At 43.9% G+C, this 14,506-nt stretch overlaps 3 protein-coding genes across 7 annotated transcripts in view; 2 read left to right on the top strand and 1 right to left on the bottom strand.

Annotated features, from left to right (window-relative positions):
• Positions 1–7,143, top strand: part of NLK (nemo like kinase) — a 67,029-nt gene extending 59,886 nt beyond the window's left edge. For 3 of the 4 annotated variants that reach the window (XM_005439692.4, XM_055721127.1, XM_055721134.1), the window contains 3 exons: positions 775–973; positions 2,707–2,800; positions 3,337–7,143. In XM_005439692.4, the coding sequence (XP_005439749.1) occupies positions 775–973; positions 2,707–2,800; positions 3,337–3,391 (348 nt within the window). In that variant the 3' untranslated portion in view covers positions 3,392–7,143. Of the gene's footprint in view, positions 1–774; positions 974–2,706; positions 2,807–3,336 lie in introns of all 4 variants that reach the window. The other variant, XM_014280519.3, reaches the window with a different exon arrangement.
• A 433-nt stretch (positions 7,144–7,576) lies between these two features.
• Positions 7,577–11,451, top strand: TMEM97 (transmembrane protein 97). The gene is made up of 3 exons (XM_055721208.1): positions 7,577–7,735; positions 9,634–9,778; positions 10,313–11,451. Exons 1-3 carry the CDS (start codon positions 7,616–7,618, stop codon positions 10,561–10,563), a joined length of 516 nt encoding a protein of 171 aa, XP_055577183.1. The 5' UTR covers positions 7,577–7,615; the 3' UTR covers positions 10,564–11,451.
• Positions 11,452–12,136: 685 nt separating this feature from the next.
• Positions 12,137–14,453, bottom strand: IFT20 (intraflagellar transport 20). 2 transcript variants are annotated; one of them, XM_055721269.1, is made up of 4 exons: positions 14,199–14,450; positions 13,757–13,842; positions 13,035–13,138; positions 12,137–12,568 (listed from the first exon to the last, which is right to left on the bottom strand). In XM_055721269.1, the coding sequence occupies exons 1-4, from the start codon at positions 14,323–14,325 to the stop codon at positions 12,487–12,489; spliced, it is 399 nt and encodes a 132-aa protein (XP_055577244.1). In that variant the 5' UTR covers positions 14,326–14,450; the 3' UTR covers positions 12,137–12,486. The 2 variants fall into 2 exon arrangements, 1 of the variants encoding a protein (XP_055577244.1); XR_008734015.1 differs by lacking the exon at positions 12,137–12,568 and having other exon boundaries at positions 13,669–13,842; positions 14,199–14,453.
• Between the last annotated feature and the right edge of the window lie 53 nt (positions 14,454–14,506).

A 14,506-nucleotide genomic window follows, 5' to 3' on the forward strand; every position in this document is an offset into this window, starting at 1 on the left:
TGTAACACCAGATTTCATTACACCCGGACTTTGCAGTAGCACTTCTGTCTGCAGCTCTTTGGGAGCAGATAGTGTTCTTCTTTGTGTATGGGATGATGTTGGACACCTAGAGACTGAGCACTTTACTTGGGTTACGCACAAAAAAAGCCGTAGTAATGTGGAAGTAGACTTTGTGATTTAAACCACAGCTCTGACCTGCTTCTTCCCTGCATTTCCCTCAGCACTTGTTTTCTGAAACTTGAAGTGTTCCAAAGTGTTTCTGAGAACACCAGATTCCATATCCTGAATTACTCTTGTTACCAGTGATGCTTAAAGTTGTGTTTTACTTTAAAATGTACTGAAGGACGTATGAAAACGTTTTGCAGTGTGTGGACCTGCAGAATGCCATATTTGCTAACATTACATTATTTGGGTTTATTTTGTTTTATTGTAGGAGTCATAATTTCTGGAGAAATAAACTGGAGAAAGTAATTATTGAAAAATATATTTTGAAAAACCACATTAGCAGCATTTTCTGTCATTAGCTATAGCACAGAAAGGTCAATGTCATCTCAGCAATGCTGCTTGTTTTTGAGTAAAACATTCCCCCTAGTGGCACTGCTCGCAGGTCTGAAGTGTTTTCTGACATGAACTAATTTGTTAACGTGATTAGGGGTTATAAAACAATTTTGAATTAAGTGATGAGTAAGAATTCTTTTAGACTGTTTCAATACCTCTGAAAATATCCTAACTATTTTTTTAATTATTTTCTTTTCTTTAAATGCAATATTTCAGTCCAAAAGAATATCTGCTAAGGATGCCTTAGCTCACCCATATCTCGATGAAGGGCGGTTGCGATACCACACCTGTATGTGTAAATGTTGTTTTTCCACATCTACTGGAAGAGTTTATACTAGTGATTTTGAACCCATCACTAATCCCAAATTTGATGACACTTTTGAAAAGAACCTCAGTTCCGTTCGGCAGGTTAAAGGTGAGTAGCAGTTAACCTTTGTGTCTGCATTGATCTTCCTGCTCCAGCATGTAGTAGTATGTGGTGAGGATGTGCGGTCCGGATGCATACACTGACCCATGGGGGTTTTCCTTTTAGGTATTTTTTCATAGTAGATACTGGAAATAATTTCATTAAAAGCACAGAATTGCTTGTAAATGTTCTGACGTAGTGTAATATCACAGGCATTAGCTGGCATGAAGTCTGTTGGTTTCAGACCTTAATAATATTCTTCTCTGCTGTCAGTGGCCCCCGTGCTGCTCGTTCTTTTGTTGAAGGATTGCATGGGGGGGAAGGGAAATCACTGTTGCTGCCTTTTCGGGGTACGAGGTGTTACCTTGATAGCTGTGCTGCAGAATGGGTCAGCATCATCAGCTAACTGCAGCTGAGCAGGCTCATAGTTCTGCTGCTTCGTTTCCTCTGACCCGTCACAGCCTGCTCGCGCTGAAACGTCCACGGCAGGTGCCTTCGCAGAGCTGCTGGCACGAGCTGTGCCGCTGGGTGCGCTGGGTGCTGCTGGGCAGAGCCGAGGGCGCGCGCCGGGGCTTGGCGGGCTGTGGCGAGGAGCATCGCTCCTGGGGCCTGGAAGAGGAAGCTCCTGCTGCAGGTGGTTACTAAATGCCAGCAGTGGCTCTGTGGCACTGGAGGTCTGAAGTCTGATTCCATCGTAGCAAACAAGCCGTAAAGCAGACTTGGTTTCTTGTGACATGGGTCCCAGCTGGGAAGGCAGTCCTTTCGCGAGAGCAACGTGGGGCGAGAAGCAGTAGTAGGGATCTAGGTTCTGCTTGTTGGCAGCTCGAGTAACTCCAGAGAAGAGGGAGAAGAAATGTGTTACCTCAGCAGTTTCCAACAAACAGTTCCGCCATTTGGGACAGAAACACACCATGATGTTGCCATGATAATGTGACTTAGCTCAGATATATCCTGAACCGGTAATTCTGAAATTCACATTTATAGCTCATACAAGTTCACGTCGGGCGGTTTCTTTTTATCCCGTTCTCCTTCCCGTTTCCCTCCCCTTTGGCCATTGCCCTCCAGCGCTGTGCAGATCCGCTGCCTTCTCTGAAGTCTGTTGTTACAGATGCTGCCTCTGAAGTTTGCTGGCAGCAGTGCTGCTTGCCATCGCGGTGCTGGCAGCCACCGCTGCTGTGACGGAGGAGCAGCCCGCTGCCGAACTGCCAGGCTCTCCTTTTCAGGGGGTGAGGGGTGCACCCGTGTGTGTGAGAACATGTTTTGTCTGGCAACTGTACACAGAGTTCCTCTTTCCTTATGGAAACCGACTTTCTCGTTTTAATCTTCTCAAACGGCAGTTTTGTGCTTGCTGGTAGTAACTGAGCTCATCAGTCAGCCTGGACTGAGTAACAGAACCGTGTTCTCGGTATTTGCAGTTCAAGTTGAGAATTCTTTGTTTTTCAGAAAGTTGTACCCTAAAATTGGGATTTAATCTATAAGTGGTTATCATCAGTTTGGTATTATAGTGGTGGTTAGGGGTTTATTTTGTATAAATTTATTTCGGTATGCAGATAAGAGTTCTGTGTGAATTTGTGCTATGAGGTGTGGCATCAGATCAGGTTTAGGGAAGCTGGAGTTCTTTTATCCTCACTAAAATGGACCTTCAGTCAGGGAAGCTGCATTTTCCTCCAGCAGACATTGCATTTTCTTGAAGCAAACAGTGTTAATGGTATGGTGTTTTTTTATTTTTCTCCTATGTACAGAAATAATTCATCAGTTCATTTTGGAACAGCAGAAAGGAAACAGAGTGCCTCTCTGCATCAACCCTCAGTCTGCTGCTTTTAAGAGCTTTATTAGGTAACTGTATGTAATCACATCTGATATTAATTCACATTTATTAGTAGTACAGAATTCACACATCCAAAATGTTTTCTGTCTTAAATTTCTGAGAGTAGGAAAGGCCTGTAGATAACTTCTTGCAAAAAACCCCCAGCATGTAGGGTTACATTTTTTAACATGTATTATGAATTCGTCTAGAATTTAAGTAAAATGTGCAGAAGCTTCAAGTAATGTTTTTGCGTAAAAGCACAGAAGTCAGACTAAAAATCAGAACCGAAATGGTGACAAGCTGAATTTTCATTGTAGAGTTGCACTGTAAAAACATTCCAAGGAATGACTGATAGATGAGAAATGATTTAAAAAAATAAGTAGACAAAGCATAGGAATTATGTGTTGTCGGTGGTGGTCACGGTTGGTCTTGGGGTGGTTTTGGTTGGGTTTGGTGGGTTTCGGTTTTGTTTTCCTTGACTTGTTTGCTTATGGTCCAGCATTAACTTTTTTGTCCGTTAGCTATTGCAAATGAACACTGATTTTCTCTATCACCTGCATTCTAGTTCCACGGTTGCTCAACCATCTGAGATGCCGCCATCTCCATTGGTTTGGGAATAAAGTGGAAGATAATATACTACTGAAGATGTAATGTAGCTTTCCACTGGAGTCTGGGATTTGCAATTCTGGAGGTTAATCATGCTTGTACTGTAATTTTACTAATGAAGTTTTAAATTAACAACCACTACTTGTACAATATGAATAATATTTAGAAATGTACTAGACTTTTAATCTTGTAAAGTGGTTGTGCTTTTAGAAGAAAATATTTTACCCAGAGTTGCACGTGTTTTATGAATTCTAGTGCAGCTGTGATGGCTCAGCTCAGAACAAACAGAATTGAACCAAATTTGGGGAGGTTTTTTTCTTTTTTCTTTTTTCTTTTTTTTTATTGAAGTGAGATTGTACAAAAAGATAGACATACATTTTGATATTGAGCCATTCCTGAAGATTTTGGGTTTTCTAAAGCTAAGGAATACAGAAAACTTGACTGCGACCAATCATGAAGTCACATCAGATGACAGTGACCAAGGACATGGGCATGTCACCTGATGATCAAATCCTATATATAGCTTCTCACTAGAGCTGTGATGGTGATGTGTGCTGTTCTAAAATCAAATGTTGTGAGTAGAGAGAATGAGTTTGTGACTAGGAGAGACTAAACTTCTGTTTCCTTACCCAGTATAAATATATATATATATTTAATCTATTTTTATTAGAAGTTTTTCTGCTCTTTCTTACATAAAACCCCCCAGCATGCATCTTCTGTGTGTGTAAATAATTCCATTTATGGGCTAATTTCAGAGATCCCTGACATCATTGCTGTATAGAGAGAAACTAGCTTGCACATTTTAGGTCTGTGAAATTTTGTGAGAACTTTTTCCTGCACTGGACAGTTGAGAAAAAAAAAAAAAAAAAAAAGAAAAGGAAAAAAAAAGCACATAGGGAATTACGTTAATTGTGTTCGTGTCTTTAGGCAAAGCTGTGGAAGTCTTGAAATGTCACAGTAGTAAATAACTTTTATTACTTTTTGGCTAATTCTTTTTCTGTTGGAACACTGAATTCTGTGCATATGTATATATGAACACAAATTGAAGGCCTCTACCTCCTGGAGTATACAACTTGGTTTGTTTACCTCCACATGATTTTTTTTTTTTTTTTTAAGTTCAGTGTGGAGACTTGAAACTTGAATGTCCCTTCCAATTTTTATATTTAAAACAAGACTAGAAAATTGAAGACTGTTTTTCACCTGTACAAAGAAATACTAAAGGGTGGTCTTAAAATCTGAGCATTGGTCTGGAGAAAAACCGTGGTGTTTGTTATGGACAATTAACTGTTAAAGTTATTGTAAGTTATCTGTATTTAGCAGAGTATTTTCAACAAGAGTGATCTGAGCTGAAATTGGAGACTATTAGTAAGTTATGTTTGGAAGTTTTAACTTCAATGAAGTAATTATTTGCTGTGAAAGAGACAAACATTGAATAACTGAACAAAGATGGTGCAATATCTTTGTTTTTTATGAGGCTCCTGAGAATAAAACCAACTGAAACATTTCAATTCACTTGAATGAGAAACATGTTTAATTAAAAGAGCCCAAGAAGACACTGGTATGAAAGGTAAAATCTCAGAGGTTGGTCAGTTAATGTGGCACACTTGCTGGTCACTTTGTAAAATGTAGATTTGAAGTACAGTGGTGAAAACATTAAATGTGACATTTGAAAAAGAAGTGGTGTTATCTTTATTTCCTGTCTGATCTCCCACCTTTATTTAAGAATAAGTTGTTACAATCCTGATTAAGTACTGTCTAAAAGAATACAAGTAAAAAGACTTTATAACATCTTGTTTTGGGCATGGTTTTGATTTTTACACACACACACGTATACATATATATATGCATATTTGTGCACATATATATGACTTCTTCAATAAAAAATTTATTCTTCAAGTTTGATCCTAGATAAAGGCAAACCTTGCTGATAAATCAAAACAAGCAATTGACTTGCACTTTATTGGGAGGTTGAAAGACATCCAGTCCAGTATGGATTTTACTTCATTTGCAAAGTGCATGTTATTTTTTTCAGCACGAACGCTTTCACTGTTTTCTCTAGTCCCAACGCAAAGAACCCAACATGCAGTGGCACTGCAGAATATGCCTGAAAATGTTCATGTTTTGTGGGTGTGACCTTTTTACAGATTGAACTATAAACTGTATGAACCTTTTTTAAACAAGCCGAACTATATAGTTCAAGCCTCAGGACCTCACAAGAAATAAACTGATAAGCCTCCTTAGCATGTGCTCTCTTCCCAGGGCTGGCACGGAGATCGTGGCTCATGTACATGCCTTGTCTGCAAACCTCTTCTTAAAAGTCTCCCTGCTATTACGGGCTAAATTTTTAACCTGTTTTAGAACTAGTGATGGTGGTGTCATTCATTATTGATTCACGGTTGTCTATTCTGAACTAGCTGCCATTAATTCACTGCCGTTTTTACTTAGTCTGCTCGCTAGATTCTCCTTCAGCGCGAGGCTGCAGCGCAGACGGCGGCTCACTTGCTGGGTCCTCTCATTTTGACACACCGTCTGTCAGGATGTGAGCACGCAGTGACACAACTGGCAAAGCCCACTTTGTGCATCAGTGTATTTTTTGGAGCTCATTGCTGGAGGTCCGTGGGTTAATCTCGTTGGTAAACATAAAAAGAATAAAATGTCTTTTGGACGTTTACCTTTCAGAGTGTCTTCATACGAATGTGGGCAAGGCACTGTGCAGAACGAGTAACTAAACCGGGCACAAACGTGTAACAAAAATTGTGTGTGCAAATATATATATATATAAAAAACGATTATGGTAATATTTTCTGTAGCCTCAACTGCATTTTACATGTTTAATGTAAATCAATTACAATGAAAGTGAGACCTCAGGAGCTGTCAAAGCCGACAAAGACAGTTCCATTTCTAAAGCGAACGCACATGTGTATGCACCCAGAGTGATCTAAGCGTGAGGTCATCCAGGGAGCTGCTTTCTTGCCCAATGAGGTTTAAATCGAGCTTGCAGTTTTCAGAGTTGCATTTTAATCAGTTTTAAGCTTTGTTGATATCAATGTCAAACGAATTACAGATTCTAATCCTAAGTTTTAAGCTCTCTAAATATAGCTTCTGCATCTCCTTTTATTACTCGTGCCTTGAGAAGAGTACAGAAGTAGCGAGTGCAAAGAATAACTGCAAAACTATTCACAAATTGTCAAAGGAACATCCAAATAGTAGGCGGCCTACTCTCTTTGCGTGTACATCTTGAAGGTGATGCAAAGGAGCTAAACGAGATCAGCTGTGGAAAAGTAAATTGCTAAAATCCATTTCCCCATGTATGGTGAAATAGCATTGACGGATTCAAATCAATTCATTTATGAAAGTTACGAAGTGCTTTTCTCCTTCAGCCAATTTGTTAGCAGCATATTTGGGACTTTACTGTTTGACCTGCTGGGAGTGTACGAATGCTCACCTGATCGGACTGACGGTTTTAATATTTACTGGGTAGCAACTTTTCTAATCATCTTTTATACCCTTTATTTGTTTTAGTAACGGAGTATCGTGAGATCCTTGGACTGTTTGTTCTTTGTAACTTTTTAAAATTCTTCTGTCAAGTATAACTTGATAGGAAATTCTGTTCACTGTACTTCTGTAATCCTGCTCAGGTATGGTTACTTTAAAACTGTTTGTGACATTGCTAAATGGGGGAAACTGGAATCCAAGCAGATAATTGATACATAATCTGCGTGTACACCTTGGACAACTTCTGTGCTCAATAAAGGATGGAATCAGACCCACTGAATTACCTGGTTATGCTGTAACGTGATGCGGTGACAGAGCGCTGTCGACCGGGGCTGACTCGGCAGCGGAAGGCACGGTAGTACCGGGAAAGAATCCGCGTGTCCTCCAGCTGGGTCCTGGATGCAGAGTTCAGAGAACGGCGCCGTGGGGCCGTAGCGGGCCGCGCTGCAGAGGACGGGCCAGAACCGGCGGCGGAGGTGGCAGTTCACGTCGGGGCTGCCGGCCCTGGCCGAGGCGTGGCAGCTGCGGCAGAGCACGGTAACGGCGGGGGGGCAGGGGGCGGCCCGGCCTTCCTCCTCCTCCTCCTCCTCCTCCTCCGCCCCCCCCCGCTGTGGTGGCTCTCGCAGCCGTCCTGCAGCGCGGGCGCGGGGCCCGATTGTGGGCGGGGCCCGGTTGTGGGCGGGGCCCGGTTGTGGGCGGGGCCCGGTTGTGGGCGGGGCCGCGGGGCGCGGCCGGGCGCGGTGATGGCGGCGGGGCCGCGATGGCGGGAGCGGCTCTTCGCCCTGTACTTCCTCTCGCACATCCCCGTCACGCTGCTGGTGGATCTGCCGGCGCTGCTGCCCGCCGGGCTGCCCCCGCGGGGCGTGAGTGGGGCCGGGGCCGGGGGGCCGGGGCGCTGGGGGGAAGCGCGTTTAGGCGCGGGTTTAATGGAGCCTGTGGCGTGTTCTGCAAAATCTGGTCCGTAGAGACATAAGGGGGGGGGAGGGAGGAGAGAAAAAAAGGCTGTAAATTTCCTACAATGAAATAGTATTTACAGATAAGTCAATGCCTGCCGCCTGCAGGGCGGCTTACATCTTTAGTCGGGTCATTCATTTGGGCAGGAGAATACGTGCAGTGGCTGATGGGCACGTTCAGCCCTGGGGCTGGTGTTACTTTCTTTTCGATTTGTAACGGAGATGTGCGCGCACGGCGCCTTTCAGTGGCACGCACAGGGGCACGCACAAGTCCCTGGTGAAGGGATGGTGGGGATGTGGCCGAGACCCCAGCCCTGCAGGGATTTAAAAGCCCTAAAAGCAGGCGCGGTGCTTTAGAGACTTGGTTAGCGCAGGGTTAGCAGCACTGGGTGCTCTTAAGGGTCTTTTCCAACCTCAACAATTCTGTGGTAATTTCCCCAGCGTGGTATGTTGTGCGTTTTGCAGGGAAAGTAAAGTGGCACAATAAATATCATTTCTGTAAGAATGTACCTGCTGCCCTGCCTGTCCTGTACTGCGTTAACGCCCGAAGATCCTGGCAGCACCGAGCGTGCTGCCACGTGCCCCCAGATGTGGCTGTCATGGCCTCAGTCACTCCGTGGTCGTGATTTTTGCTCGTACTCCTGCCAAAGATGCAAAAGAGGATTGTTACCGCTGTAGAAGCGGGTATGCTAGTGACAAAATCTATTAGTAAAAGTCTGTGGTTTGCTGCGTTTTGAGTATGTCCTGGTTTCACCATAGTTAAACCACAAAAAGAATAAAATTATAGAATAAACATCATAAGGTCAGTTAAAATAAATTGGATAGAAGATAATCAATTAAACTCTCATCATCGGGGTGCAGCCATAACCTTTTGTACGAGCTTTACAATTAGTGAATTTTATTTTTGCCATTAGAATTCCCTGTACAATTACTCCATTATAGAAACCACCTTTAATTAATAGTTAACTAGCAAATCTCAATCTATATCTCTCCGTTCAAAGTCCACCTTAAAGCCGTGCTGGAATTTACATGTCTGTCATGGAAACTAATTGCAACTCACTAGGCCCAAGTTCTTACATCAGGCTGTTCACCTGCAGCCAGGAGTGCTGTGATCCAGCTGTAGTAACCTTAAAATTGCCTCTAGTGCAAATTTACTATTACTTCATGGAACATGTTCATCACTTGAAAGACGTCAGAAATGCAGTCCCTATCGAAACTAAACGGCAGCGTGAAGCCTTGTGTAGCAAGGTGACATCACTTCATTTTCCCTCTGCAATGATGGCTTCGTTCACCACCACATGAGGGTCACAATTTAGGGCAGCGGGGCTGGTGAAGGGGCTGCAGCACAAGTCTGATGAGGAGCTGGGGTGTTTAGTCTGGAGAGGGGGAGGCTTGGGGGGACCTTAGGGCTCTCTACAGCTGCCTGAGAGGAGGCTGTAGTAAGGTGGGAGTTGGTCTCTTCTCCTAGATAACTAGCGACAGGGCAAAAGGGAGCAGCTTCGGGCTGCGCCAGGGGAGGCTCAGCCTGGGTGTCTGGAAAAATGTCTCCACCGCCAGGGTGGTCGAGCACTGGGACGGGCTGCCCGGGGAGCTGCTGGGGTCACCATGCGGGAGGCGTTTGGAAAACACGCGGATGCGGCGCTTGGGGACATGGGTTGGTGATGGGCTCGGCAGTGCTGGGGCAACGGCTGGGCTCGATGGGCTCAAAGGTCTTTTCCAACCTAAACAATTCTGTGATTCTGTGTTTTTTTGCCCTGTTGCAGTTGATATTCAGTGTATTAACCTGTTGTTTTGTTCCTTTTTTTAAGCTGACAGAGTTATTACAGTGGTACGCAACCACCTTTAGAGACCCCATGATGCTCCAGCCCCCTGAGTGGTTTAAGGCGTTTATGTATTGCGAAATCTTCTTACAAATGCCCTTCTTCCCTGTTGCAGTATACGCCTTCTTAAAAGGTTGGTATAAGACAAGTGTAAGAATATGTCCTGCGCAACTTTTTGTGTGACATTTGCTTTCTGTACAGCAGAGAAAGTTTATCGGTCCGTCTGAAGCAGCGATAGGGACGTACCCTGTGGAGGGCCATGCTATTCTCATGGCAAGTTTTATCTGAGAAAGCAGCGTAGAATAAGGCCCATCAGAGAAAACCCCTGACTGTTGGCCCTCGTCAACTGCAGTTGTTTGTGTGTAACCAACATCAGCACTTGACGCCTGGCACGCTTCCAAGGGAGATAAAAGTTCTGGCTCAAGCCTACCTATACATTTTGTTCTTGTAAAACTGCCACCATCACACATTCTAAATTTCCACAAAGGTAGATAAATTTCCTGGGTCTGTTGCGACTAGTACTTACAGTTTTTTCTACTACCTATTTAATACGACTTGCAGCTTATCCTATCAGAGGTACAGCAGTTAACATTCTGTTAATTTAAAAGCCAGTGAATTCTGCTTGTTTCAAAGTACTTAGAATAGTTTCCTTTTCGCTTGTGAACAGGCAGCTGCAAATGGATAAGGACTCCTGCAGTTATCTACTCCACTCACGTAGCTACAACGTTGCTGGCTATCCTTGCACATATCCTGTTCCATGATTTCTCAAAGTCCGAGCTCTTGGGACCTCAGACACAACGTGAGCGCCTAATTCTGCTGTCTATATATGTGCCATACTTGCTGATACCACTTCTGATTCTTTTTACCATGCTCTACAACCCCCATTACAACCACGTGGAGAAAAGGAAAAGGAAGTAGTCCCCTCTAAAAGCTGTACGCACAACACATACTCGTTTTGATTCAGACCCTATGCTGACGTGGTCCTCTGGGACAAACATCTGTCTGGTGGTGTTGGCTGCAACAGCTGTCACCAGGCATCTGGCTCCTGCAAGAAAAATTTGAATTGTTTTGAGTTCACAGCTCCCCTTCAGTCAGAAGTGGCTTTGGCAGGAGCCTGCACTAGCAATTCCGTGTGGTTTCTGGGCACACGCAGGTGGAAGGGAACTGGCTCCTCTCCCACCGTCAGTTTTGTGTGGTGCATCTGTAATAGGAAACTGAACTTTTAACCATTTGATGTGTAACTGGGGGTGGGGAGGGGGAAGGGGAACTACAACTGGTACTGTTCTTTTAAGTTCCCTTTTTCCAAGATGACTGTTAGAAGACCACTTCAGTAAGAAATTTGTCTTCGAAGAGCACATTCTGCAAAACTCATAACTGATTACATACAGATTTGCAAAGCTATGATTTTGAAACATTTCAAATTGTATAACAATTCTTAACTTCCTCACCCCTTCCTTTAGAATTTCATCTTCCTTTGCTCTGCTTCAATTTTGGTTAATTGTACGTGTCTGATCAGTGGTAAATGTGCCAAAATCTGGATTTATGAATGCTTAAAGTTAATTTTGACATTGAGGCATACTTCCGAGAGGACTCTGAAGTACTTCAGGAATCTTAAACAAGGATTTGTAAATTCCTCTCTTCCATGAAATCACTTCTAGTATGGAAATAAATAACTGAACGCATTAAACTGCATTTAATCTTGTTAAGGGAATGACTAAAAGGAACTTAACATGACCATGAGATTGTAGCTAGTTCACCCAGTAAATATATGCATAAGTTACAGTAAATAAAGCCTGCTACCTACTACCTATGGAAATTCTGGGGTGGTTGATCTTGGGGTTCAACTTCTCAATCTGATCTGCAAGAGTCAAACTTGGAGACTTGTGTTAAGATTGCAGGTCACTGAGAGGCTTTTCAGTCACTGCCTACATATTTCAAGATGTCACTGATATAAAATTTAAACCTTCCACAGGCTTTGAAAAGGACAGCATTTCCATATTTGGTTGCCTAAAGAGAGACATAAAACACATCTATTTGCACGTCAACGTGAGGCTTGATTTTTAGATCACACGCATTCATTATTTAAATGTCACATTTGTATTTATAGTTTATAGATACTCCTGGTGTAACTGCATGCTTAGAATGGTTTGTCTCATCAGTTTGCAGTTCTGGCACTAATAATGCCCATGAAAGAGTTCAACTCTAATATTACCACCTGTATGGACATACCTCAGGCATAGTTTGAAGTTCTTAATTCTGCCGCATTTTCTGCTTTTTTGTGTGTTCTGTAACTGATCCGTTATGTGAATCATAAATTTCTGGATTTTTTTTTTTTCCTAAGTCTATAGAAAAAATAACCTGGTCAATACAGGTAAGTTACTGATCCTTTTGTGTTTACAAACATGAAAAACACTACATACAGGAAACCATTATGACTATCCAGGGAGTTATAAGCTCCTAAGCTCAAAAATAAAATAGCAGAAACAACTAATTCTGGTATATCCAGAAAGTCTGAAAACAATAATTTATTTCCTGATTTCTTTGAAAGAGCTGTACAATTCAAAACGTAAGAGACATAACATAGCAACAGTAGTATTTAACTAGAATTTGAACAACTGACTGTACAAAACTTTTATAAAATCGAAGGACAGAACAGTCTTTACATCTGTTAGAAAGCCCTCCTTATTGCCACTTCCAGTGTAATTCACACTGGATTAAAAGACGCTTCCATTTGTACAAACCATCTCTTCATTCGTACACAGTGAAAAATTTGCATATTTTTTAAATTCTCAGGATTCTGGAATGGTCAAGCTTCCGACTTTGTTTTTATCTTAAAATCCTCTATTTCTGAAAAATGAATTGGTCAATGAATTCATTCTGGTCTGCTTCAATTTTACACAGAGTCTCGTACTCTATTCGGTATCTGAAAGAAAAAACAACAAATGGTTACTTGCTACGTCCAGCCCGTGTCAGTTGGATGGTTTAGCACAACGTTCTCTGGTCTGTGGGGAAGGGACATGAGGCAACATGTGTAAGTCAGCTGGAAAGCAGTGGCTGCATGAGTGAGACTCTGCAGTTCAGAAGAGCCTCTACAAGTCAGGCACGTGGCATACTGTGACAGTTTTACTGATTTCTTCAACTGCACGATCTCATGCTGCCCCTGTTTAGATAGCCACAAAGTCACTGGAGATGAACCTTCTATTGATGAGTGGCAGACAGGGCCTTAAGTTAACTCCAAGCTTGTGGCTCTGCATTACGCCACATGTGCTTTGTGCGCAAGAACACACCTGTCTGAACAAGTTTAGACAGTGTCCTGCAGCCAAGCACAGATGGCAAGACTGGCTTTCCAGCCTACAAAATGCCCCAAAAGCATTTAACAGAAAACTTACCTTTCCAACTGCATCTTCTTCTCAGCTATTAAAGCCTGAAGTTGCTGTTCCTGAGCTTCTCTTTGCTTTGCTATAGACTTCAGCAAATTTCGTGCACCAATGGCCTGTCGAAAGAGGACGGTCCCTGATGTATTTGTATTGAGATTTAAAAAAAAAAATAACCCCTGTCATCACTACTAGCAGGTTGATTTTGAAGTGTTTCAGCCATGCTAACAATAAAGGAGGATGACACCTTCGCACTGAATGGTTGGTGAAGAGGCTAACAGCCCCTGTAGAGGTTAGGCAGATTAAGACGTTTGAAACTTCCTTCAAACCCAAAAAACGAAAGTCACTGATTCCTTTGGAAATACAAACTGATCACTGGTGACTGGTCCTACAGATAGACAAGCTCTGGTTATAATTTCTGCTGGTAGGAGGAGTGATTAAAAAATACATGTTCTACTTATGTGCAAATACATAGACAGGCAGGGACAGTAGGACTGTTAAATGCAGGAGTAATGTGGCACTCTTAGGGTGCCAGTAAGTCTTCTGGATGTTAATACCAATTAAAAAGGCCCATGCTTTCATACTGCAGACAGACAGATGTTAAGTATCATGGAAATGCCTGTACGACGCTGACAGAAAGACTGCTTACGCGGTAAAAGGAGGAAGGGAGCAATCTGGTTTTTCATGCAGAGTACAGGGCAGGGTACAGGACAAGCCAGTAATTAATTGCACAGTACCTTCATCTTCTCACTTTCAGCAGCTTTTGCCAGTTGATCAACAAGTTCAATTAAGCTACCCACTATTTTTTGAAATTCGACTATTTCTGCAAAGGAAAAAAATTGTCAAGTAATATTCAAAACACACCTAAAGAAGACTAATCCTTCTACTACATGCCACTGCTTTTAGATGTGTCTTTATATGTGGGCTTTACTGCAGACAAGTAACATTTTAAGATTGTCCTTGCTGTCAGGTAGGCTATAAAAGGGGGAAGATGAGAGAAAAGCCCTGCGTGCCTGTGAGCCGCCACGGCCCGCTGTGCTCCAGTCTGCTTCCCTAACGGTCCTCCCAGCTGCCGAGGGGTGCCCGGCCAGCCGAGGGGCGCCAGCCGAGGGGCGCCTGGCCCACTGCCGCCAAGGCCGTGTCTCCGCGGGGCAGGCCGCCGCCCGGGCCGGCACTTACTGTCCAGGAAGGCCCTGCACTCCTCGCGGAGCTGCGCCGTCTGCTGAGCCACCTCGGGGTCCAGGACCCGCAGCTTGTTCAGCTCGTCGAAGTGGAGGCCCGCCGCGCCCAGCGCCGCCTGCGCCATCTCCCGGGGCCGGCCCGGGCCGCTCCGGGGGCCGCGGCCTCCGAGGACCCCGCTGCCTGACGGCACCGGGGCAGCCCTCCGCCGCTGCCACGGTGACAGGCGCGCCCGCCGCGGGGCAGGCTGGGAGCCGTAGTCCCGGCGCCGCCGCGGGGCGCTCTGGGAGCCGCGGTCCCGGCGGCGG

Source organism: Falco cherrug, chromosome 1 (genome assembly GCF_023634085.1).
Source record: "Falco cherrug isolate bFalChe1 chromosome 1, bFalChe1.pri, whole genome shotgun sequence".
NCBI classification, from domain to species: domain Eukaryota; kingdom Metazoa; phylum Chordata; class Aves; order Falconiformes; family Falconidae; genus Falco; species Falco cherrug.